The 27,851-nt window shown below is 40.7% G+C and overlaps 1 protein-coding gene across 3 annotated transcripts in view; it reads left to right on the top strand.

Moving 5' to 3' along the window:
• acap1 (ArfGAP with coiled-coil, ankyrin repeat and PH domains 1) overlaps positions 1-27,851 on the top strand; it is a 188,387-nt gene that overhangs the window by 88,778 nt on the left and 71,758 nt on the right. For all 3 annotated transcript variants that reach the window (XM_039746966.1, XM_039746967.1, XM_039746965.1), the window contains exons 5-8: positions 7,702-7,760; positions 14,884-15,067; positions 15,935-15,979; positions 23,248-23,343. In XM_039746966.1, the coding sequence (XP_039602900.1) occupies positions 7,702-7,760; positions 14,884-15,067; positions 15,935-15,979; positions 23,248-23,343 (384 nt within the window). The remainder of the gene's footprint in view (positions 1-7,701; positions 7,761-14,883; positions 15,068-15,934; positions 15,980-23,247; positions 23,344-27,851) is intronic.

Genomic DNA, 27,851 nt, shown 5'->3' with positions numbered 1-27,851 from the left:
TTGACTTTATCCAAGAGAGGCAGCAGGACTGGGTCACAGATCAAGAGACTTTAATTAAAATGTTCTCTTCTTTATCTTTTCCCACATCTATGAGGGGTCAATATTGTATAGGTTTCGGTGTAATTTTGACAGCCTTTCTTGAGTGCTAAGGGCAAAAGTTAAGTTAACAAGAATATAATTCATTCCATAGAAGCAATATATAATCAAAGAGTGAAAATCATATTTAACTGTACAAATCCAACTCTGGCAGAGACAAGGAGAAAAAAGCCGCCTCATAACACGACCACTTTAATTATCTGTGATTAAAGAAAAGACCTGCATGACAATGTTGGTTAAAGCTCATGTAGTAGTCCAGTTCAGATGGGTACCCTTCCCACTTTGGTGCAGGTGATCCCATTAAGTCCATGGATGGCACACTCTGGGACAATTCTGTTTGCACACTCTAGGGTTACTATGGAGGGACTGGATGTCCAGCAGGCCTAAGAACTAGGGATTTTTAAATACACCTTAATAAAAGGATACATTTCTGTGTGTCTGTCCAGTTGCCATGTCTGTCATAGCAAAAAATTAACCCATCACAAACATTTTTAATAATGCGTTGCATATGTCATTCCAACAGATGGCACTTCACAAACATTATCACTTCTTTTACCAAATCCCATACCAAATGGCATATAACAGTGACTAATACATTGTATGGTGCACTGCAAATGTTAATGCTGAGGTGTACATTGAGTACTTAGATTTTAACCTGTCCTGAACAGGTAGCACAACTATGGCAAATTTGTATTAGATTAAATAAATAACAAAATAAACAATTACAACTAACTTTGCCAGAACAGTGGTTAAAACAGAAACGTCCCCACTGGAGCTCCTACCCCTACCCAGCGCAATGAGAGAAATTTTAAAAGTGGGGATAAATGAAGACAAGCACTGCTGTTGTGGATCTAAATAGTTTTTATTGTTGTTTTACTGTATTTCCATGACACTTTAAGGCCAAGAGGCTTCCATCCACAATAATTGTAGACATCCTTAACGTATTTAACTCATCAAAGTCACTAGGTATCCAGGCTTTTAGAGACCCCTGTATTGACAAGCCATATGCATCCTCTAAACAGTTAACACCTCAAACACAATCTTCCAGTAACCCCTTAATTTCACAGTGTGCAAGTTACAACTTCTATTAAATGAAACCTGTCCAGCTTGCCGAGTCTCCCATAAATAAAACTGTGACTAAAACTGTATTATAAAATGAGGATGATGAAGATGTAAGCGGCACGGTGGCGCAGTGGTAGCGCTGCTGCCTCGCAGTTAGGAGACCCGGGTTCGCTTCCCGGGTCCTCCCTGCGTGGAGTTTGCATGTTCTCCCGTGTCTGCGTGGGTTTCCTCCGGGCGCTCCGGTTTCCTCCCACAATCCAAAGACATGCGGTTAGGTGGATTGGCGATTCTAAATTGGCCCTAGTGTGTGCTTGGTGTGTGGGTGTGTTTGTGTGTGTCCTTCGGTGGGTTGGCACCCTGCCCGGGATTGGTTCCTGCCTTGTGCCCTGTGTTGGCTGGGATTGGCTCCAGCAGACCCCCGTGACCCTGTGTTCGGATTCAGCGGGTTAGAAAATGGATGGATGGATGGATGGATGATGAAGATTATTTAAATGAGTGTACCTCAGATGATCTAAGGCAACATTAGGAGTGGCACCTTTTGATTAGAAACTCTCACATTCAAGCCAAGTCAGCCATTGACAAGATACATTAAATCCTGCATTATCTATCAGTCGATTAACTGTCAGTCTGTGTTAACCATCAGGCCCCCTAAAAAAATTAATAAAATTGCACACACCAGTGCCTACCTATTACTGTACTATTACTATACTGAGCTATGTACCATTGGATCAACTCCCCCTTGTTATCGCGTTTACACACAGACAGACATCATTTCAAACATGGTATTTTCAGACTAAGGAAGGTGTAAAACGTCAAGATTCATCAAAATCTCGGTCAAATTTTTTCATGAGTCCTATAGTTTCTCTATACTGTGTATATGAGAAAGTAAAAAATTAGCAATCCAAACAAAGTAATGGAGATGTCAAAAGCCACCGGCCAGCCTAGGTTAACCATGAGCCAAACAGCTGGCACCGATTTCTTAATAGTAGAGCCAAGTGACTCATTAATTCAAAATTGGGAGAGTTCAAGGAGAGCTAGGCTGTGAAAAGATGTCGTCCAGAAGAAGTTTGAACTTTCCAGCATAAAGCCAGTGCCACTTTAGTGGCAGTAATTCCCCAAGTGGAAATGAGAGTAACAGACGAGAGGTCAAAGAAAAGAAAGTTATGGAGTGAGAGAGGAAAGGTGATCTGACAGAAAAGGAAAGCATGCTGGGGGGCATTCAAGGAACTATTGTGGTTCAGAACTTCCTGTCCAAGATTTAAAAAGTTTACTTTCATATCTCTATCATGCTGGAAACATCTTTTTTATCTTCCATAGCCTTCTGATTCTAAGAAAGTTAGTAGCGTGTCAGAAAAGCAAGGCAGACACTTTGAAACATAAACATCGAACTGGCTGGTCTTCATTATGTAAGTTCATGCAAGTTCATCGTGTAAGTTATTAAACATAATTATTTATCATTTTAATGTTTAGCTTTGAATTGGGGTTCAGTGGTTTGCACCGTGTCTTCATGGTTCCAGTGCCCTGCGACTTAATCCCGTGTCTAGGGAATTTCTTTGCGGGGTTGGCACATTTGCACTTACCACTTACCAAAGGTGTGTGTGTGGTTGTGTGTTAGGTTAATCCTGAGTATAAGCTGGGCCTGTGTAGTTGTGTATGTAAGCAGGCCCTGTGAAGGAGGACTGCTGCCCCATCAATCGCCTGTTGCTGTGACAGATTTTTCAACAGAAAGATTTAAAATTAAGACAAGGGGCATTCTAAGCAAGTCAGAGGTCTGATTACAGAGAAGCAAACGTTTAGGGAAGGGAGTATATAAAAATCATGTCAATAGTAAATTACAAGTTACTACAAAAAACTCAAACTACCTGCGCCCTCCTCAGGTCCGTTTCTGGTGAGTTTCTGCAAGACAAATTGAGACTCTGAACGAGTTATGAAATCCTGAGTTTACAGTTAAAGATCACTTCATTAACCAGCATCCTCCCGCAATAAGGCTCTTCATGGGAGAAGAGCATGGAAAATGACCTGCTTGAAAAAGTCCGTAACTTCAAACACCACCTAGATGTTCCTACAGATAGGGACTGGAAAGTTTTAATGGTCTGATTAAAGCATTTGGAGTGGAATGCAATGGGGGCTACGAGTAAATAATGATACACTGCACACCATCAGGGTTCCACTTTCCCCACTTTAATGCATGCTGGTGGTAGTGGTGTCATATTAAAAGGATGAGGAAGAAATGAGAGGGCCTCAGTATAGAATACTGGATAAAACCTCTCTGAGTGATGTGAAAGGAGCAAAATACAGAGCAGTTAGAAAGACTCTTTCACTTTCCACACATTTTATTGTGTTTAATTTTCAATGGATATATTTCGGCACGATGGCGCAGTGTGTAGTGCTGCTGCCTCACAGTTAGGAGACCTAGGTTCACTACCTGGGTCCTCCCTGCGTGGAGTTTGCATGTTCTCCCCGTGTTTGCGTGGGTTTCCTCCGGGTGCTCTGGTTTCCTCCCACAGTCCAAAGACATGCAGGTTAGGTGCATTGGCGATCCTGAATTTTCCCTAGTGTGTGCTTGCTCTGTGTGTGTTTGTGCCCTGTGGTGGGCTGGTGCCCTGCCCGGAGTTTGTTTCCTGCCTTGCACCCTGTGTTGGCTGGGATTGGCTCCAGCAGACCCCCTTGACCCTGTAGTTAGGATATAGCGGGTTGAATGATGGATGGGTGGATGGATACATTTGTAATTTTTGCCCATCAGTCTGCACTCACTAACTCATAATGACAAAGTGAATGTCTGTTTTCAGAATGGTTTGCAAATTTGTATTTATTGATAGAAATTTTCAGCCCCTTTGCTGTTGCACTTCAAAGTGTGGTCAGATGCCTCCTGTTAATAATAATAATACATTCTTTACATTTATGTAGCACTTTTCTCACTACTGAAAGCGTTTCAGTGAGTGGGTAGCTACTTCAACCACCACTAATGTGCAGCGTCTACCTGGATGATGTGACGGCAGCCATTTTTGCACCAGTACACTCACCACACATTAGCTGCTAAGTGGTGAGAGAGAGCCAATTAAAGAAAGGGGGTGATTAGGGGGCCAGAACGACCAAGCCATGGTGGGCAATTTAGCCTGGACATTAGGATACACCATGCTGTTTACAACAGATGCCCAGCGATCTTTTATAACCACAGACAGTCAGGACCTCAGTTTTATGTCTCATCCAAAGGACAGTGCCATTTTTACAGCACAGTGTCCCCGTTGCTGCACTGAGGCATTGAGATGCACATTCACACCACATTGTAAACTCCCCCTGCTGGCCTCACCAACACCTTTTCCAGCAGCAGCTCAAGCTTTTTGAAGATGGTCTCCTACCCAATTACTGGCCATGCCTGATCAGGCTGTTTGCTTTAATTCTCCTTGAGATGTATTCAGAACTTGATTGGAGTCCATCTGTCCAAAACTGAACTGATTGGCTGTCGAAAGGCACCCACCTGTGCATTTAAGGTCCACAATTCACACTGCATGTAAGGACAAAATGCAAGCCCTGAGATCTGAGAAACTCTTCGTACACTTTTTTTTTTTTTGCTTAACTTTATATGGCACATTTCTCATGCTTAAAGCGCTGTAGATCTAATGAAATTGTTGTAAGGCATTAATCAGGGCAAGGGGATAAAACAATTTGTAAAGTTTGGGTGTTCCATAGAAGCACAGTGGCCTCATAATTGTGCAATGGAGGAAGTTTGGGACCACCAGGATTCCTACTAGAGCTGGCCTTGCAGCCAAACTGAGTTAATGAGTTAGTAGAGCCTTGGTAAGAGAGGTAACAAAGATCCCAACAGAGCTTCAGGAGTCCCCTGTTCGGATAGGATAACCTTTTAGAAAAAAGACCATCTCAGCAGCACTCTATCAAGGTGTTTATGGTGTTTATGGCAGAGGGGCTTGATGGAAGCCACTGTTGAGTTAAAGCTATGTGGCAGCCTGCTTAGAGTTTGCCAAATGACATGTAAAGAAGTCTGGTCTGATGAGATAAAAATTTTACCTTTTGTACAGAACTCCAAGTACTTTGTCTGATAAGGCCCAGGCACTGCTCATCATGTGCCTAACACCATCTCTACAATGAAGCATGGTGGTGGCAGCATCATGCTGTGGGGCGTTTCTCAGTGGTAGGGACAGATAGACTGGTCAGAATTTAGTGAAGGATGAATGTAGCCAAATACAGAGAGGTTCTTAATGAAAACCTGCTCCAGAGTGCATGTCGATTCAGACTGGGGTGATGGTTAATCTTTACACATGATAATGACCTCAAGAATATACGGTAGATTGGACAACGCTGGAGTGGCTTCACGAAAAAGTCTTTCAGTGCCCCAGAAAACCCAGACTTAAACCCATAGAACATTTATGGAGAGACCTGAAGATGGCAGTTTATAAATGACTCCCATTTGATCTAACGGAGCTTGAGAGGATCTGCCAGGAAGAATAAGATAAACTGTCCAAATTCAGGTGTGCAAAACGTATAGAGACTTCAACAAGAAGACTCAAAGCTGGAATTGCTGCTAAATAGGCTTCTACAATGTACTGAATCTATGAAAGAGAGAGTTTAGTTTTTGATTTTTAATAAATTTGCACACCTTTCTGGAAACATGCATTCACTTCGTCATTATGGGTTATTGAGTATAGATTAATGGACAAAAATGGCATTTTTATCCATTGAAAATCAAATCTAATACTCAATGTGTACATAAAGTGAAGGGGTCTAAATACTTTCTGAATCTGTAGATGAGGAACAGCCGGTATTGTGGGAAGACCCCAGCATTGCCACCTTTTTTCCCAAGCAATCTTGACATAGCCAGTGCAATTTAAATAATAATAATAATAACTAGGGGGTTCCGCCCCCTGCTCACTTTGCTTGGCCACCCCCTGGGGCAGGCACCCAGTATCTCGTGGCTGAGCCGCTCAAAGGGCGTCGGGTTGCTCGTCTGTTAGAGAAAGTGATTGTATTTAAAGTGATGGTATATAGAAGAGTATGTGGAGCGCAGGAGGAAGACGGTTTGGTCCTTAGTTGTTATAGACAGAAAATCAGTTCCTAGCGCATTTCACTACAACTGTCTATTTTAAATGCCAACGAATAATAAAACTTAGCAAAAAGTAAAAAATAGAAGTAAAAGTAAAACATAATAAATTTAAATAAAAAGTAAATAAAAAATGAAATTACATTACATTAATGCCTGGTCAAAAACAATATTATGAATTACTTTATCGTCTGATTTGCATTCTTTAAACGTTGCTTTTTTGCATTTCTGTTTGCATATTGTTTGGGATGTTTTTCTCTTTCTCATTTATTGGACGATTCTCTTTGTTCCTGATTTTTATTATGTGCAGCTCTTTTTTGTTCATTTTCTTTTTCTTTGCGTTCATTAATCAGCTTTTGCCGTTCTTTTTCTATCGCTATCTAAAATTCGACGTTCTTGACTAGATGATTTGTTTTTCTGTCTTGCCATTATAACTGAGTGTGTTGAAGGGTGAGTCGGCACTGAGAGAGTCTCACGGTGGGATGGAGAGAGAATGTGCACTGTAGGAGTAATGATTGGGGGAGCAGTGTGAGGGGAGTGGTCAAGGCTGAATAACGCGGGCACGATGGAAAACATTTTTAATATGATAGAGAGATTATAATACATTTTATTTATATAGCACCTTAAATATTAGTTCAAGAAGTGAAGAGATATACCCAAAACAACGACCGGCTCCACAAAGTACCGAGTTAATACTTTAAATCTTTATTTATTTATTTATTTTACTACTGTTATTATTTTATTGTTTACAAATGTCTTTTTTTATTTTCTTTTGGGAGGGATGTTGGTGAAGAAGAATATGTATCTCACAAACAAAATTTCCTTTATCTAACACATGAAAATCCCACACTTACGAGGAGTGAATCTAAAACTTTCACCCAATCTTGGATACAATACAAGTGTGGAACTCAGATCTTCACCAACCTGTGCATCCTGCAGGATTACGTGTATGCTGAGGACTTTAAAAAAATGTAATTGAAGGACTACTTATGTTAAATATCACCAGCATGGCTCCCGAGGGGCACTAATACCCTGGACGTCTGTTACACCCCAATAAAAGACAGTTACATCTCACTAATGGCACAACCTCAGATGGTCTAATCATCTGAAAGTATTCCTGTTTCCAGTTTACAAGCAGAAAGTAATGTGTGAAAAACCAGTAAGAACAATAGGTCACTACTGGAGTGAAGAGGCAGAGGAAAAACTGCAGGACTGTTTTATCGCACAAACTGGGATGTGCTTAGATGCTCCTCATCAGATCTAAATGAGCGTGCAGACGTCTTAACGGGATTCATCACAGAAATGTGTGAACGGTTCAGTGCCTATGAAGACAATCTGCATATCTGCTAATAAGAAAGAGTGTATGACCAATGACATCCAGTGCATGCAATGTTATAATGCATCATGGCTGTTAGGGAGGAGAATTGTTTTGTTTTTCTGGGAATATAATGACAGACCTGATGGTTATAATGATTTTTCTTTTTTAGGGGCTGATTGAATCGACTCAGAAATCTGTGAAGCAGCAGCTACAGAATTTTGTAAAGGAGTGAGTATTTTAAACTCAGCTTTACTCAGCAATGTACATACTGCATAATTTGAATTGCATTTTAATAAATTTATGATAAATAAGTCAACAAAGTGTGGTGTTGTGGTAGGGTTCAATGTAGGCTTTGAAGTTTCTTGTGTATTTAATCTGCGGTGGGCTGGCGCCATGCCCGGGGTTTGTTTCCTGCCTTGCACCCTGTGTTGGCTGGAATTGGCTCCATCAGACCCCTGTGACCCTGTAGTTAGGATATAGCGGGTTGGATAATGGATGGATGGATGTGTATTTAATGTCAGGCCTACTAATGTCTAGACTGCATGTGCATTTTATAGTACTTTATATAACAGCTGATTTTATCTAAAGGTACAGCGTACACATAATAGTTTTTCAACACTTAAGCAAGTGAATTATACTGAATTTTCTTAAAACAGTACGAAGGAAAAAAATCTAGCAGCTGTTCTCCGCTTCAGTGCTGGTGGCGGTGGCAGGAGAATTTCATTCCAACAGATTTCTTCTTCTAATTCAACTTCGACATTAATTAAGTGGGCTGTTTGAGCTTTCTGTATTAATGAAGAAATTGAAAAATGGTAAATTTCAAATGAAAGAAGCATGAATTTAAATGCAAAAGAATCCCTTTTTTTGCTTTTTAGTATTTTGTTGTTTTAAATGTTCTGGTTCTTTATGCCATTATTTACTAACCAGTAATGGCACGCTACACTACATGAAAAAGTGCAGTGAATACACTTGACTTGAGCATTCATAGTTTTCATACTTTTTCTCTGTATGTTTGCTTAGAGGTTAATGCGCTTGCTGCTTCCTGAGCAGCTCTTCTTTTCTCCACCCTAAAGGCTCACTTCTACTCTTCTTCCGTCAGCATCTTTTCGCGGCGAAACTGATTAAGTCAGTGTTTGTGTTGCAATTACTTAGTATGTTTTCCTTTAGTTCTTCACTTAAGCTGGCACTTGAGGCAGATTGCTGACTTAAGAATGATTTAAGATATGAAGAGGTAGGGGAAGTGATGGTGAAGGTGGTAGGGATGAGTACAGCGCCCGTACGCATGTGCCGCACAGCCGTCTTACTGCCCGTTGCAGAGAGTTGATTCTACAATAAAATAAAATAAAAACAAAAAAAGGAATAACCTTGGAGGTCAATCATCACCCCGATAGCAGATAGTAGACATCATGTAGTATATGTGTGCCAAATTTCAGGTCAATAGGTCAAATGGTTTGCGAGCTACAGGTGATTTAAAATCCTGGACAGACAAATAAATGCCACGGTAGCATATTATGTAAGAAGATAGGGCAAACCAGGTGTCACCACTCTGCTGTCCTTTAGTAGTTTGTGTCACTTGCTCTGCTGTCTGCGTTCTTGTGCGGCATCGATAACAAAAATTTTAAAACAGTTAAAGCAGCAAGGTCTAAGCTAGCAAAGCTATGCATTTACTGTATGTGCTCAAGTGAGCCTCCAAACAACGTTTTGGCTAAACGTATTTAGTCCCTAACTATGTAGATTGTTGTTAGCTGTTAACATTTCTCAAACTTTGAAGGTTTCCGAAAGAAATCCACCTCAGGAAGCAGTTGGAGGTTGCCCTTAGACAGGATTTTGAGAAAGCTGTCCTGTGACGTGTGCCGTGCTAGTTTGGTAACAGATGCTGTTCTGGCATCATATGATCAAAGCTACCTCTTGCTCACATTAAAAAGCAAAGGAGGTTTGATGATTCATTCTGGGGGTACAGTCAAGGTGGTCAAAGTAGCTGAGCGTGTTATCTGACAGTCGACATTAGGGCATGGTTCAGATGATGTGTTTTTTTCTCAAGGAGCACACTGAGGAAACACAGTTTGAAATTGACAACCATCATTTTATGCTCATGTCTTTAGTTCTGTCTGTCTTCCACAAACTAAGGCTGCACCATATTGCCAGACTGAATAATCTCAAATTACAGGGTATGAGTGAGCAGGCAATGCCCACAAAATCAGTCACGAAATGCCCTTTGAGACGAATAACCCTCTCACATCCCTGATCTTAAACACAGTGTCACGGGACCGTAATGTTAACCATAGTCTAATGCGTTGGGTGTTTTCGTAATGTTGGGGCATTACGTGACTGACCTAATAGGTACTGCAATCTGCATTTACACTTTCTTGGCATAGTTTGAATTTATTAAAGTATCCCTCTGCCCTCCTTGGCAAAAATGTGAATCAAACCTCAAAATCAGTGATGTTTCACAATTGGGGTTTGCACAGAAATCGGTACTAGACCACGCCATTCTCGACATATAATCGCAAGGTCCAAATTATCCATCCATCCATCCATTATCCAACCCACTATATCCTAACTACAGGGTCACAGGGGTCTGCTGGAGCCAATCCCAGCCAACTCAGGGTGCAAGACAGGAACCAAACCCTGGGCAGGGCGTCAGCCCTCCGCATGTCGTACACACACACACACACACACACACACACACACACCCACACACCAAGCACACACTAAAGACAATTTTGAATCACCAGTGCACCTAACCTGCATGCCTTTGGACTATGGGAGGAAACCAGAGCACCCGGAGGAAACCATACAGACACGGGGAGAACATGCAAACTCCACGCAGGGAGGACCCGGGAAGTGAATCCGGGTGTCCTAACTGTGAGGCAGCAGCGCTACCCACTGCACCACCATGCCGCCCAGGTCCAAATTATATTCTCTAAAAAACGTTCACCTTTACGAACGCTCCGCCCACAGCAAAGAACCCGCGAGAATGCACGTTTCTGCAGCTCATTCATTGGTGACAATGGTGCGCATAATGCTTGATTCTTTTTAAGGAGAACGAAGGATCACAGAGACGTATCTTTATACATAAAATGTATATAATTTTACAGCTTTTCTGAAACAGTTTTTGTCTCGGTGGCCTTGCTCCCAGCCGTATAGGAAGCATCCTCCCAAGAACAGACGGTCTCTAGTGGTGGGGGAACAGGATGATTAGCATATGATGCCCGAATTCAAATCTGATCCATTGCTAGTGTACGCATCTGTTTGTCACATTCCATCAGTATAATTTAATGTATTGTAGCGACTAAAGAGGGTGAGACACAAAACAAGTGCTGGAAAACGTGGTGCTCCAAAGATGCTGAGTTTATTAAACAAGAAATGAACAGAACAGCAATAAAACTTCTCCAGCCTGCTATTTAAGGTCACTAGGCACAGCTATAAAACAATGAAATGTTATGATGTGTTTTGTCTTTACCTGTTTTTCATACACTGTTGACTTTTCGAGACATTCTTTCTTTGTACTCATCTATACACATCTGCCGCCACACCCCCTTCCTTCCGGTCTCCTCCCTCCCCCTGCGCATGCACCTTCTGTCTTTCTATGTACAGGTAGTCCCCAGGTTACAGACATCTGACCTACGACTTACGAACGAGGGTGCAGCTGCGACACATGCGCCTAAGTAACTGCTGCTCCGTCATCTTTGGCCTGGGGACACTGCAAGCGGTGGTTGGACGGAGGCTGGAGTTGGGGGTTGGGTGATTTCGCTGCTTGCGCAGTGTAGTGTCCCTCGGGCGGCTTCCAGCAGCAAGTGATGACCCATGGTCCATAGTCACCTGGGCCACAGCTATCGCCCGTGTGCAGGACGAAGGCTTAATGGGGTGGTTCGTTGCCCACCTACTACACCGCCCACCCACTACGCCACCGCAGCTACTGCTCCTGACTGGACGCAGGCTGGATGGTGCAGCAGGGGGCATTTTACTGCCCATCCACCACACACGGCTGCCCTTTCGTTTTCGGTGGGCAGCTGGTAATGCTGTAAGCGGTGAACTGGTTGTGGCTGAATGGAGGCCATTTAGGGTGAACGGGGCGGCGGGGGGTAACATTGTAATGTGCTTCAGGTGGCTGCCTGTTGAATGGGGCAGTGGTAGCGATTCACTACCCACCTTTGGCCGCACCGTCTTTGATCTCGGTGGGCAGACGCTGCAGGCCGCATACTGTAGTGGAAGTGACTGTGAGGTGGGCTGGTGATGAACCGCCCCACGCCGCCCCCATTCATTGTCAATAGCAAGCCTGCTTGTACTGTTACTCACATGGCAGGAAGTTGTCTCTTGTCAGTACGTCAGACATATTGACGACGGGTGCCTTCCTACTGTGATAGGGTGTACAGTGATGTGCAGAAGAACTCGTCTTAACCTTTTGTCTTCACCCTTCAAGAATGTCTCTGAAACACAAATCTGATACAAGTGCTGGTGATACAGTAAAGAAGAGAAAAACCATCACCATTGCAAATAAAGTAGAAATAATAAAAAGGTCAGAGAGAGGTTAAACTCCATCATTCATTAGCAGAGCACTTGGTTACAGTCGGTCAACAATAGCATTTATTAAAATAATGTTCCTGTTCCGACTTACATACAAATTCAACTTAAGTACAAACCTACAGTCCCTATCTAATACGTAACCCGGGGACTGCCTGTACTCTAGTTGTAAAAACGCGGAGCCTTCCCTAAACAGAGTAAACAGAAAATATTAATTACAGTATGTCACAGTATCAATAAGCAATACAAGTCATTCACATATTTTTAAAACATTCTTGATTCTCATAATATTAAAGTAAAGCTATCAGTTTAGTTTTTTAACTGAAAATAATCACATTTGATCCTCACTGTAATTTAATGTTGTATTAAGGAATGAGTTGATACAATTATTATATCATTCTTATCTTTCATAATTTATAAAGAACAAACTTTTTTATTTCTCTCTCTAATTATGCTTACAAAATGAGTGGTACTCGGACACAGATTTTCTGGCAGTAATCTGACTCCGTATTATATTTGCATCCGCTCATAGGAAACTGATTTTCTGGAAAATGTTTATTGGTCGACCAATTTCAGTTCAGTTATTTGGTTAGGGCAGAAAAGGAAGACACGAAAGGAAAAGGGAAAAAAAACGTGAGGGGGCATTAGGAGGACACATGCTTCGTTTAATCTGAGGTTCAACCCCCAAAAATGATAGGAAGTCACCACAACGTACCATAATAACTCCACAGTCATTTTGCTCATATGATAAATGTATTTTATATATATGGAATGGAATGCCTGCTGAATAATGCATGACAGGCTTATATTTTTGTGTTTGTGTATTGATGAAATTATTTTACATGAGAAGGTAGATAGGCTGAAGTTTTGGGTGCATTTCATTTTTTTTACTTTCATGGTTTTTTTTTTAGCAGAAATCAGACTTTAGGCCATTTATTTGCAGACATCACTGGCACCCCACTGTAGAAACCCATTCACTGTTCCATTCCATTTGAACTACTGTGGTGCTGAGATGTCGCCCATTGCACGACTGCACTCAGGCCCTTATTTGGGATCCTGAGGTGGCTTGTCGTGTGATGAGTGTGGCGGCACGCTGTGTCAGTGCATGCTCCGCACCTCTTAACTGTCACCCTTCCCATGCAATAAAAGAGAAATTATTGGGTTCTATTTACACAGGGGCAGCAGTGAGATGGTTATATGTAGATTTAAAGAAAAGTGCATCCTATAAAAATCCAAATGTCACACATCTGTAGTTTCCATAGGAAGTGAGCCGGTCAGTTGGGTAATATTGTCAATAAAAATGAAACTATCTGGCATACCAAGTAGCATCAGGTAACAACTTGAAAGAAAACCCCAGTAGTGTTAGCCACTGGACCGCCCTAATAGCTTCCTGTTCCACTTCTTTATCATTTTATTGTTTTATTTTTATCATTTTAATCTGGTCACCCTATTTTTGTATTTCTGTTTGGATTTGAAGCTTTTTTTCATTAGTGCTTCATGTTTCATTCTAAATTGAAATGCTTATCATCAGTAAGTAAGCATCCTTTCATCCAGACAGTAACCCTCAATGCATGGAAATGACCCTAATAGTACTGGCCTTCCCTCAGTCTGTAGCAGGCCTATATTAGCTGCACAGATTTGTTTCAGGGTTGAAACACCCAGGTGTAGCAGACCTGGTCCTAGTGTTTTATCATCACCATTGGGGGACCAGAAACTGTGCACCACTGCCATCTTGCCATAGCTCCGTCATGTACCAGTCACCATTCAACTTTAAGTCTAGCTAGATTAATGGGACTGTGGAACAATTTGCCAAGCTGGTTATTTGTGGTGAGGCCTTCACTCCATCCAAACACAAACTGCAGAAGACCACCAGAATTTCTGACTGACTCGCCCCTAACACACTGGTGGCTGTCCCATGGAAATGCACTATATATTAGACAGAGATAGATTAGATGGACATGAAAGGCACTATATAACAGATAGATAGATTGAATGAATGAACAAAGTTTGCCTCCAGGGGAAAATATGACTTTTTACAGAAGCTCAATAAATAAGTATATACACATCAGAATGACTATAAAGCAAGAATATTAAAAAGAAAGTAAACCTCTGCCTTGGCTGTCCCAGTCCTAGTGTGGCATTTTGAAGGCGTATTGCTGTTGGAATAAAGGAGCCTCCATGTTGATTCTTGACACACTTCTGCAGAATAATTTGTTGGCTGAAAGTCCTCAGTATTAATGTGTCAGAGAGAGGTTATGCAGCATTGTTCATAATGGCACTCAGTTTTGTTTTAATTCTTTCCTCCTCTACAACCTCCAGGGTGTCCAGAGGGCATCCCATTACTGAGAGCCAGCCCTTCTAATTAGTTAGTTGATTTGGTGGGCCTCACTTGAAGTGATGTTACTGTAGCTATTTCCATGTAAAAAAAAAAAACACTAAATAAAAAGTATTAATGTTATAATTTCAATGGCATGTTAGCATTGCATCCCAGCGGTTCAATTCCTTACCCAGTCACTGTTGATGTCAAGTCTGAATGTTCTCCTTGTGTATTTGTGGGTCTGCTCCCTGGTACTCCAGCTGTCCTCCTGCATCCTCAAAATGTGCAGGTTAAGTTGACTGACACTCTAAACTGGCCTGATGTAAACCAGTGGGCCATGTGACGGGCAGGTGCCCCATCCAGGCCTGTTTTCCTTTCTTATAAGAAAAACGATTATGACAGAGCAGATGCTGAAAATGGTCAAAAGGATAGGATCCTAATAAGATTCTGTTGTATCTTTGTGACTCAGCTGACTTATTATTAATATCATTGTTCTTTCATTTTAAACAGTGATGTAAAGAAGTTCAAGGACACAAAGAAGGAGTTTGACAAGAGCAGTGAAGCTTTAGAAGCTGCTCAGAACCGCAATGCACAGGCGCCACGTAACAAGGTCCACGAAGTGGAGGACGCCAGCACAGCACTTCTTAATGCCAGGAAGACCTTCCGTTGTGAAGCCCTGGATTATGTGTTACAGGTGGGAGAGCACTGTGAGGAAGTGTGTGGTCAAGCAGCACAATGCACTTTAGGATACCATTTTCTGATACTCAGACAACTGCAGGTTTTAGAATTTGGGTACAAAGAGAATTATCTTTTTGTGGCTTCATTTGGGGAAAAAATAAATATGAAACATTAAATAAAAAATAAAAAGTCCTTTGAGTGCTTTTTGCAGATGACAAAAAAATGTCCCTTGTCAGGCCCAGCAAGCATCATGCTAAGAATCTGAGTGCGGAAAACAAGGAGGAGAACAGAGAATGTATTAATAGAGCAAGTGGTCATAGCATTCACCTCTCAAGCTAAATGTATCTGAATGTGATTACAAAGGAGCCGTAATACCTTAGAGGGCTTCATCAAAGTGGAATGTGGCAAGAAATGGAGCAGCCAATAATTAACGGACAAATAAATAACAAAGTCAATATATTAGATAGATAGATATGTAAGGCACTATATAATAGATAGATAGATAGATAGCCACCCATGAAAGGCTACAAGTACTTGAGGGTCCACATCAATAACAGGCTGGTCTGGTTTTGAAACATAGAGGAACTATAGAAGAAAGGGCACATCTTCTATAACTGATGTGATGGCTGGTGTGAAGGATGTGCAAGGCCCTTTACACAAGACTAATGTAAAAGGTGCTATATAAAATAAATCTGAAAAACACAATATTATAAGTACATAGCTAAGGCACTGTATAATAAGATTGATACAGCAGATTGATATAAAAGGCACTATATAATAGATAGCTAGATAGATATGAAAGGCACTGTATGATAGATATACAGATAGATAAGGCACTACCATTGTTTACGTATGTTTTAAATGTGCTGTTTTATTTTAACAGATCAATGTTATCGAGTCAAAGAAAAAGACGGAGGTCTTATCATCGGTGAGATCATAATTTACTCTACTTTGATTTCTGTTTCTGTCCTTTGAGCCTTTTGCTAGTGTTGGGGCCCATCAGGCTACATGGCCTTACTTAAGAACTGCTCCACTTGGCCAGCGTGACTTCGGGGTCCTTTCCCATTTTCACAATCATGATTTCAACCAATGAGTGAAAATTATTTGATCAGTTGCTGCACACATTGACTGTAACCTATGTGTTGACATGAAATGTGATATTATTCACTTTTGAAAATGCTTATTAATACAGATCTCCAAAATTAAAATGTTTTAATTCTGAATAGTTATTTTAATTTGTATTCATGAACACAATACAAAATACAGTTAGCATGTTGCCATTATGTCACGTTTAAGTACAAAATTGAATAAAACACGATTAAAGTTTTTTAAAAAAATTACACAATGTATTAATGTATACAGTATTGTTCTAAATTAGCTTTAGTCAATCTATATTTTGAAAAATTTCTTTAATGAAGCAACAATGCGTATTCACTGACTTATCTGTCTTTTGTCATTGTTTAATTGTTTTGACCCAAAGTTCCTTTGGTGGCCCTTCATGTATCCATTTCTTTTTTGTTCACCCCTGTGGTGTTGTCCGGCAGTTGTCTGCCATCATCCTGACATGCCAATGTCCCTGTTACCATCTTGCCTTGTCCCTGATATTCATATGGACTCTTTCCCCCTGCTCTTCACTCACCACTTCAAAATTATCAGAGAAATGATAATCCAAAAAGTGACCTTTGAGACTCATGTTGCAACCCAATTCCTCGAACTGACAGATTACTTTGTTGAATGATACCCAAGCCTCTTGTTTAAGGTCATTCACCCCACCATCAAATTAATCAACACAGACTACTTTTCTAATATCTTTCAGTTTAACCTCAGACAAACCTGGACATTTTTGGCATAAATATGTGAATCAGGCTCCATCTTTTGATAAGGCTTTGACCCCAAGTGCTGATTAACCCAACCCTAACATGAAGCAGTGGTGGCAGCACTTTATCTGGATCCACCAAGCTGAGTCTGATGATGCTTTAGGCACCGAGCTGTAGTGTTTTTTCTAGCTGGTTGTTCCTTTTGGTCCCATTGTCAGTGTTTGGCTCTACTGGCCCACATGGGATTTTTTTCTGCCGTGATTGCTGACCCAGTAAGGTTAGCAGAACTTTCTGGTCCCAACATATGAACTGACGGTGCTCATTGAAGTTAATTTTCTTTAGAAACTTTCAAAGTTATAATATAAATTTTAATATTAGAAGATATTCAATTCAAATAAATTATCCTTAAAATGTTAACATTTAATAAAGTATAGTCAAAACAATTTAAACTCTTATTTTTGATAGCTAAAAAATGTGTTTTGCCAAAAAGTGTTAAGTGATGGAGGAAAAATGTCTGCCATTTTCATATTCAGCACACAAAAATATGTAAAGTCACTTGAAATAACACTTTTTTCAAAGTACACCTGTGTGATGGACTTACCACAATGGAATGCACAAAAGGTGTTTGTAAAGGGAGTGTGAAGATGACAGAATGCTTACACGACGGCCAGAACTAAACCTTTTCCATGGCAAAGTGTAAACTCCAGAAAAGCACTGAGCTGCTCTGCTTCCTCATTGCCAACTAGATGGCTGCTGAGCCACCAATTTAGGAACTCTTTTATTCTCAGAGCTATAAACATTTTGAATTCTGTCACTTGTAGGGATGCTAAATGCTCAATTATGAATTATTTGGAGTACTATTAAAGGTAATAATAAATCTTTGATCTTGCGTGTGTGTACTCATGATAACGCTAGTCGTCAGTTGTTGTGTTCCTGATTATTTTCTTTTATCTGTGCAATAGTGTGTTATGTTTTGTACTTTCCAGCTTAAAACAAATTTCCCTCTGAGATAATAACATCCACCTAACCTAACCTGACAATAATCAAAACAACGAGGCACCTGCAATGAAAACTGCACAAAAAATGGTGTGGAAGTCAAGTCATAAAAATTATATTACTGAGAACAACAATAAGGAAAGATGGTCACAATTGTGAAGCAGGTGATCGGAAATGAGTGAATGCAGAGTCGCGACAGCTTTGTCTTGACTTGAATTATAACCAAACCTTTGAGGTGTCACCTGCTGCATGGCTGCACTCGGGTCCTAATCTGGGGTCCTGAATTGGTTTGTCATGTGGTGGGTAGGCAATGCGCTGTATCAGCGCGTGCTCCTAACCGCTCCTCTTTTTTATTTAACATCATTTGAGAGCATACTGTTTCTCACTTACTCCTGTTGTGATTCAGCAACACAAAAATAGAAGAAAGGAATGCAGGCCACAAAATTCACAAAAGCCATACCAGAACTCCATTAGGTCCTGGCCCAAGAAACAAGCGTCACCCCTGGCAGCCTCGCCCCAGGCATCAAAAGGGAGGCCTTCAAGCCTGCGCAGTCCAAAGCTCAAAAACCCTCAAGATACTCATCAGGGACCTCATGCATAATGCCGTGCGTAAAATTCACAGTCTAACATGGCGTGCGGACAAAAGCGGAAATGTGCTTACACACAAAAAAATCCAGATGCATAAATCTGTGCGAATGCCAACTTCCATGTTCTTCCGCTGCCCCACCCCAACTCCTCCCAGAATTACGCCTCTTTGAATATGCAAATCAATATAAATAGCCCTTAAGCTCAGCGTTCTGTGAAAAGGCAATGGCAAAAGCATGGGGGGAAATAGAAGAATTTCAGCAAATACCAAGTGGAGGCAAGGAAAAATGTACTATTTGTTGGTTAAAACAGTGGTATAAAGAAGAAAAGGAAGTTGATCGAGTGACATAGAGTGTCAGAGAAACTCAAAAGCTCAAGTTCACAAAGTGCCCGAAATAAAAAAGTTGTCACATATCAAAGTCACCGTGAAAAGGCAAGTCCACCATGAAAAGGCCCACCGTCTGAGTGTCATATGAAAGCTTATTAGGGTACAGAGAAAAAAAAGGCACACAGTGGGGAAAAAAGCATGAAATGTCAACTATAATCTCTAAATTTCCACTTTAATCACAGTTTATTTTGTCATTAAAGTAGAACATCATAAACTGCATCTTAAAGTTTTTTTAGTTTACTAGTTTCTCAAATCCCATCGTAACTAAAGGATCACGTTAAATGCTTTGTTTTGTATTTGATCTTCTATGTGCTCTATAACTAAAGTAGCACGTTAAATGCTTTGTTTTGTCTTTGATCTTCTATGTGCTCTATGTGTGTGAATCACTGTGTGCTTCTTAAACGGGCTTTCTCTTCCTGTGACAAGACACAGAATCCATTACATTCGTGATATTACAGCTCTCTGAATAAATAAAATACTGAGATGTATACTTGATATAATTTTCATGATGATAGGAGTCAAAGCATGTTATTAAACATGGGAACACAATGATTGTTCATGCTCACGCAAGATGCTTTTTGCGCCATGCGTGACCTTCGATGAAATAAGGTCTTAGCCTGATTTTATAGGTCGAGTGCTGACCCTCAAAAGTGCTGTCATGATGGCCCCATTGAAAACGAACCCCCTGAGGTACATGCGGGGTTTATGAATACATGAATGCAGCCGTTTAGCCAATCTGCATGATAATTTGAGATGTAATGGAGGTGTCATGTCTTAGCCAGGGTCCCTTTCCTAGGATGGGGTTCAGTTTCTTATGTCTGTTTTGTTCATTTTTGATTGGCTCTCTATTATATAAAAAAATCCTGGGACAAGACGAGACTTTTTAGCCTAGGATGAGACAAGACTTTTTCAGAGAGATACTTTCACGTCCCGCGAGACAAGACTTTGTGCCAAGAGATTTAACCACGTCTGAAAATAAAAGACAAAGAGTAGATGACAAAGCCAACTTCATAAAGAATTTGAATCTTTATTTGAAAACAGCAGTGTTACTTAGAGTCAGATCAGGAGAGGTAGGGGCTGTTAGAGCGTGATCGTCATTAAGAGAATAAAACTGGAGCTTATTCAGTGCAGCCCCCCAGTTTTATTGTCTGATTCACGTTCAAGCTTCCAGACACAAGATCTGAAGCCGTTTTCAAATAAAGACACACTATAGCAGATGTGAACTCAGATCTGAGAAAACAGAATCCCTCCCCGCAAGAAACGTCCACTCACATATAAGAACAACATAGCTGCACCAGGCGTAAAGGAGAAAGATGGCACCGTTTGAATACAGGACGAAGTCCGGCATCATTCTGCCAATCAACTGTCCTTCAAAGAAACAGCATGGCTTACAGAGCTCACCAACGCCACATCGTCCAGATCTAAACACTAGCGTGGAGTATGTGCCCAAAAAAGTCTAACTGCATTCTTGTACCATTGCTCGAATTCTGTACTAAAGTGTCATCAGGTATTTTTCGTGGCATAACACGTGTAATTTTTAAATATCAAACAGAGAATGCTCTGCAGTATACTTGTGACTTTATGCTGTAGGAAGATAAGTAAATAAAGTAAAACTAAAAAAAAAGACACTAACTTTGACAAGTACTATACATTTACAGCGGCTGTTACAGACGCAAACCAAATATATGCTTTTATTGTATAATATTAACAATAAGAACAGCTCACTACTCAAAACATTTATTTTGGGAGACGTTAAGATTCGAACCCACAACCTTCTGAATTGGAGTCAGCAGCTCTAACCAGTATACAACCCGAGAAGGTAGGACAACAAGCAACACTAACCTGATTTCTTTTTCTTCGGTTATAGTCTTGGAGAAAAGCTCATTTGTTCTGTTATACTTGTATCTTTTGTGAAAGTGTTTCTTTGATATTTGGAATTCAGGCTTTACACATTATACACTTCATGTCTACATTTTGTCAATTATTACTAAAACATGAAAAACATTTCTGTTTTAACGATGTGTTTACTATGCATAGATCGCTGTAGACACGGAACACACATGAAATGCAAGTGCTCCAAATAATGATATAGTATTTATAAAAGGTGTCGTTTTGCTTGATTACTCACTCTATACAACTCTAAGCAACTGACATGCAGTTAAACAGATTTGAGCTGAGAAAACTGTGCGTCGGTGGAGGATGTGATAGCAGGCTGCTTGCTGTTTGCTGCTTATCAAAACATTTAAAAGACAAAAGACGCTGATTGAAAGGTGAGAAGCTTTTTAAGGTGGGGCGGATCTACGAATTGTTTCGTGGCTCTGGTAATTCTAGTGTTAATGTGCTTTAGGACTCCCAGTCGACGACAGTAGGCAGTTGTCACCGTTGCATTGTAGACTTCTGTTAGTTGCATTTAACTAAAACTGGAAAAAAAAAATACCTGAACCCTGGTTCCAGATGGAAAAATGACTAACTGAATGTTTCTTTTAGGATGAGCATAGTCAGATAATAAGAAAAGTTCAAAATAAAAACAATCCTAATGAACCTTGCAACAAATTTTGGTTCTGTCAGAAATAAATTTGTAACAATAAAAAAGTTTATGGGGCACATTAAACTGTACACCAAATCTCTAACACTGTCCAAAACTCATAGCCCAAAATTTGTCAGAATAAGTCTTTGAAAGCGCAATCTTGGACAGCGTTCAGGTTTCCAGTGGTGACCTTTATACTGGTGATTTGGATATTGTCATGTGTCGTGATCTCCCGTTGTCACACGGTGGCAACAACAAAAGACTATTGCAAGTCTCAAAATGGATGCACCCACTAAAGACGAAATAGTGAATCAGCAATAACAAAAATATACCATTAAAAACATTAACACCTTCAAAATGAATCTGAAAGTAGGAACAAAGTATATAATTCAATTCAACTTGTTCCCAATCCCCAGAAACGCTTGAGAAAAAACAGGGGAAAAATCAAAAATAAAAGTGGAATATAATAAAAGTGTTGCCAAGACCATAACCTACCCAACCTCACTCAAGATGCATTTTCATGTTGTTTTGTTATGTTTTCTTCAAGACAAACCAGCAAAGACTTTGGGGGTGCATGTAGCCCCAAATAATGTGCAGGACCAGTCAAACGCTTTAGAACACCTCAGTTTTTCCGTTTTTTCTTCAAGTTGAATCAGTTGAAATGCAGTGAATGACCTAAAGTTATGTAAAGGTAAGCAGTAAACTGCCAGAGGTTTAAATTTAAAGCTGAGGTTAGCAAAAAACTGCAAAAAAGAAATTTCAGAATATTACAAATGGGCCTTCTTCAGGGAACAACTAATAGGTGACAAGCTACAGATGTTCTGCAGCAATTCAAATCAATTAATCCTTGTAAGATGAAGCAAACAATTTGCAGAGGTGTCCCAGCTTCTGTTGATTACTTAAAAACCCTCGGTCTGTATTAAAACAGTTAGAACCGACTTTGTTACTTCACCCTTTGAAGTACTACTTGGTCAATATTACACTGTAGAATTTTGTAAATTTCAGAGATAATGGCAAGAAAATGGCAATTAACAAATTAAATGAGAGAGTGAATTGTTACCCTTAGACATGCAGGCCTTTCAATTAGAGAAATTGAAAAAAAATTCAAAGTGTCATATGTTATATATGTTGTGTAGTGGTGTCCTACTCAATTCAAATGCATTTGGAAACTGGACGAAACTCTGATAGGAAGAGACCTGGCAGACCCAAAGTCACAAGCCAATCAGAAGACAAGTGTCTGAGGGTCACCAGCTTGCGTGATTACAGGCGCCTTACAGCACAGCAGCTTCAAGCACAGCTTAACATTGCAGGTCAGAGAAAGCAAGTCTTCATTCTACTGTGAAGAGAAGACTTTGTGCTGCAGGTTTGACAGAGTGAGTGGCAGGAAGAAAGCCACTCCTTAAAGGACAAAAGAGGGCCTTGAAATATCTGCTTTGGGCTAATGCAGATTGGAAGAAAGTCTTATGGACCAGTGAATCAAAATTTGAAATTTTTGGTTCATCATGCAGGGTGTTTGTATGCTGTTGAGTTGGTGAAAGGATGGTTCCTCAGGGTGTGATTCAAACAGTCAAACATGGAGGAGGAAGTGTGGTGGTCTGGGGCTCTGTGAGTGGCATTTTGAATCAAAAGGGTTACCACAGTTTGGCTTTGATGAATCAAAAATTTGAATAAAAAGTTGTACACTTAATAATTCCTTGATTTATTTTTTTATTTGCCATTTTTTATTTGTTCTCTGCCTTAATTTTATGAAACATTAAGACAACTGCGTGCATTTCTATAAAAACTGAGGTATTCTAAATGTTTTGACCAGTAGTGCAGAAAGTCTGTTCAGGTAATGGATGAATGATTTCTTCCAAGTCATTCTGATGTTTCTTTTTCTACAGATGCTGGCGCTGATGGAAGCACAGGCAACGTTCTTTGCCGAAGGCCATGATTCCCTCAAACAGCTTGAGAACTACCGCCAACAACTGGCTGAACAGGTGAGCCCCTAATGTCTTATACCCACCATTGGGCGTGGCGCATGAATGGTGAACAGCACACAATGTTTGGGTCATGAAACCCTGAAAAGTCCCTTTGTAATTGCTGGGTTCATAAAGATGTCACTGTACATGTAACAGCCAAGATCTGATTAATGTTTTAATACTCTTTCTATATGGGGGCAGCATGGTGGCACAGTGTTTAGTGCTGTTGCCTCACAGATTCACTGTGCCCAGTCATTGCCTGTGCCAGTTTTACCTGTTCTTTAGTTTATTCTTTTTGGAGGCTGCAAGGTGGAGATGTAGCGTCCGGAGTTCAGTTCTGTGTCCAGTTGTTGCCTGTGTGCAGCTTGCATGTTCTCCCTGTGTGCGAATGTGTGTGTGTGTTTGAAGATGTTCTTCCTGGTGGTCTAATTTTTCTAGCACACCCCCAAAAACACACAGGCTCGTGCCCTGTCCACTGTGCTACAAATGCAGCCAAAAGTATTGGTACTCGTTCACTATTTAAAAAAGAATCACAATTTTCCAGGAAGTAATTTGAAACTGAAAGAAGTAATTGGCATTCACCATTCTTTCATATTTCATTGAGCTTTTGAGTCAGGACTTATTATATTATTTTAAAAAAGAAAATAAATGAAAATGGCTTGAGCAAAATTCTTGGGCCCTCTCAGAATAATTGGATTGTAATAAGATGTCAAGCAGTTCATATCACAGGGGACTTCAATCTTATAATCTGCCTGATTGAATGAAACACAGTCCTCATTAGCTGAGTTGAGCCATTGTGTGCATCGCACCGTACGAAAGGAGGAAAAGCAGAGAATAATCCGAGGAAATAACAGCTAAGTTTGGTCATTGCAGACCACATTTAAATATGTTCATGTCCCCTTGACAGTGGTAGCTGTTATTATCAAGAAGTTTAAGGTCCAAAGGTTTGTATCCAAATTCTTTGAACATGGCTGCAAGAGGAAAACTGACCCCAGGTTGAGCAGAAGAGACAGTTCAAATGGTGGTGCAAGGAGTAAAGGAAGCCAAGAGAGATTCATGCTGACTTCCAAGATCAAGGTACATTATATTAAAGACTCACCATCCATCACTGTCTGAATAAAAAGAGGCTCCATGGTAGAAGACCTGCTTGTAAAAGACAGGCACAATTTGCTTAAATGGTTGAACAAGTCACAGTCCTTTGTGAGTGTCCTTTGGACAGATTACATGGCAAGTTGACATGAGACCGAACAGAAGATGGAAAACGCATCCAGGCCAGACTGCTATCCAGCACCCACCCAGTGCTGCCAGAAATAGACCCCCAACCCTGGTGACCCTGAGTTGGATCAAAGAGTGTGAGAATATTACGTTACGCTTGTAGATGGAGTAGTGCACAGGACTGGCTTGCTTTTAAAGTATTTTTAAGTCAGTTATTTCTTCACAGTCATGATATATGTTAGTTTTCTGCTTTTTCACAATGAAACCCTGGTACCCATAAACTCAATTTTGAAATACAAGGTCTGTATTACTTTTAATTATATTTACAAAATATGCTTTACTTTAGAATGCATTTCATGTGACAAACTAATAGACAGTATAAAATGATTGTGAAGAAATATGTTTGTCTTGAAAAATACCCAACTTACTGTTCACACAGAACATGTACAAGAGAAGGAAAAAACAAAGAAATGTCTGAGGAAGTAATACAAGTAGCCATGCATGGTCAATATAGACCACCTCCAGTGAGCTTCTTGTTCCTGGATGAGACATTTAAGGTCCATGAAACTGCAGCCAGATTCTGTGGACATGGGCACAAGAGGATCATTAACTCCAGACTGAGCAGTAGTCTACCCCTATGACGTAAGGGTTTGTTGACACAAGTAATTTAAGATCTTACATTATGTTCTACTATCCTCTGAAAAACACAGTTAATTGCTGCAGTCATTAGAACAGTCTGGATGAGAGCAGACCATTCAGCCCAACAAGGCTCACCAGTCCTATCCACTTAATTCTTCTAAACTAACATCTTGTCAAGTTTTAAAAGTCCCTAAAGTCCTCCTCTCTACCACACTACTTGGTCCCTCATTTCATGTGTCTGCGGTCCTCTATGAAGAAAAACATCTGAACGTCTGTGCAAAATTTACCCTTAGCAAGTTTCCAACTATGTTACGTGTTCTTGATGAACTTATTTTAAAATAACAGTCTTGATCCACTGGACTAATTCACTACATAATTTTAAACACTTCAATCGTGTCTCCAATTCATTTCCTTTTCCATAAACTGAAAAGGCCCAGCTCTCTGCGGGTGTACTCACACTGGCGATTCATCCCGTGCCTGAGCATGTTTGTCCCCAAGTAGTAAGACTAGTATGATCGCACCATGCTGGGCCAGCCATACTGTGCCCTGGACCGCTTGGAAGAGGTGTGCCTGGGCAGGGTTCAGTAGCATTCTAGGACAGTGTGATCGCTAAACGTAACAGAGCATGGAAAACAGATATGACGTCAATGATGCGATAAGTCAGACAGTGCAGTTCTCATTTCATTCAATACCATTTGAGTTGTTAACAGGTTTTTATTCTCACCTTTATGTATGAACATGAATTATAGTTAAAGAAAAGCTGTAAATTCCTTCCTTACCATCATTTGTCACCATAAAAATCTTCTTGTACGTGCAGCATGATTAACAGCAAAATGCTGCACTCTGATGCTAGGGATCTGCACTGGCAATCGACAGGTTGCCAGTTCGAATCCCGTAAATGCCAAAAGGGACTGTGCTCTTTTGAGCCCTTGAGCAAGGCCCTTAACCTGCAGTTGCTGAGCACTTTGAGTAGTGAGAAAAGCGCTATATAAATGCAAAGAATTATTATTATTATTATTAGTTAATCTGTAAGAGGGTAGAGCGTTATCCTGCCCTACATGACTCCACATAACCACAAAATAAGTTACATCATTGTGACATGCATGCTGTCACTCCGTGTTCGGATCTTGTTTTGGCTTTACACAAAGTTGCATGGTCATAACGAAAGCCTGCCTAGGCCCAGAACGTTAAGCACAGTGTGGGTGCAGGCCAGCGGAGGAGTAGGGAAGGTGGCACAAGCACTCTTGGGCACAGTGCGGGACAAACATGCATAGTATACACCCTTATATTTTCTCATAACTCAAAATAATAAAATTATAACTGGTAATAATAAGAATGAGTGAGCAAGCCCATACATAGTCAGTAGTGTACTATTTTGCCATCATATTTCTTTAAGGCACCATACAAGTTTTAAGTTTACATTTACTTTAGAAATGCTTGTCTGCTGGGGAGGCACAGTGGTTCGAGCTACTGCCTTGTGCATCTCATGTTCTCAAGTTAAATCCTCTCTCCTGTCATTATCCATGTGGAGTCTGCCCAGTCTTCCCATGTCTGCCTGAGTTTCCCCTCACCACACCCAAGGATTGCAGGTTAGATTGACTGGATGATTTCAGATTAGCACTTTATGGGTTGGACACGAAGTGGCAGCCCACCGATGTGTGGCTCCTGTGTTGTGCCCAATGTTGCCAGTATAGGCTCCAGCCCTACCAGCTCTGAAGTGGATCAAGGAGATGTGAGAATGTTTCAGAGGATTCAGAAAGCATTGAGACCCCTTCCCATTTCTGTGTTGTAGATTTCATTTTAAAGGGATAATTTCTATCAATCTGCACTCAGTAATCCATAATAAAAATGTGAAGGTGATGTTTTCAGAATGTTTTGCAAATTTATTAAAAATCAAAAACTGAAATCTCTCATTTCTGTAAGTATCTCTGACCCTTTACTGCTGCACTCCAAATTGCGGTCAGGTTACATGCTTAAAGCACTGCCGATCTCTGCAATGAAATTGTGGTGAGGCAGAGATCAGGGCAAGGGGATAAAACCATTTGTAAAGCTTTGAATGTCCCACAGAAGCACAGTGGCCTCAATAACTGTGAAATGGAAGAGTTAAAGGTTTGGCCAAACTGAATAACGGGGCGAGAAGGACCTTAGTTAGGAAGGTCTCTCTGCTGAATTGGAAGAACCTGTTGGAAGCACAATGATCTCAGCAGCCCTTGATAACAGAGTGGCTGGACACAAGCCACTGTTAAAATAAAGCCATATGACAGTTTAAAGGACTCTTAGAGCACAAGGAAAACAATTCTCTGGTCTAAAGAGACAAAAATTGTCCTCTTTGGATAGAACTCCACTCTGTCTCGAGAAGACTAGGCACTGCTCATCACATGCCTAATACCGTCACTCTGTTGAAGGATGGCGGTGGCAGCATCATGTTATGGTGGTGCTTCTCAGTGGTAAGGACAAGAGAGACTTGTCAGAAGTGAGAAAAGGTTGAATGCAGCCAAATACAGAGAGGCCCTTGAAGACAAACCTGCTCCAGAGCACATCCGACCTCAGAGTGGGTGACAGTTCACCTTCCAGCATTGACAATGAACTGAAGGGTAGAGCCAAGATAACTCTGGACAAGTCTCCGATTGGACTTGAGTGGCCCAGCTAAAGCCTAGACTTAAAACCCCATT

Source organism: Polypterus senegalus, chromosome 3 (assembly GCF_016835505.1).
Source record: "Polypterus senegalus isolate Bchr_013 chromosome 3, ASM1683550v1, whole genome shotgun sequence".
Classification (NCBI taxonomy): domain Eukaryota; kingdom Metazoa; phylum Chordata; class Cladistia; order Polypteriformes; family Polypteridae; genus Polypterus; species Polypterus senegalus.
This window is presented reverse-complemented; position numbering and strand designations above follow the sequence as displayed.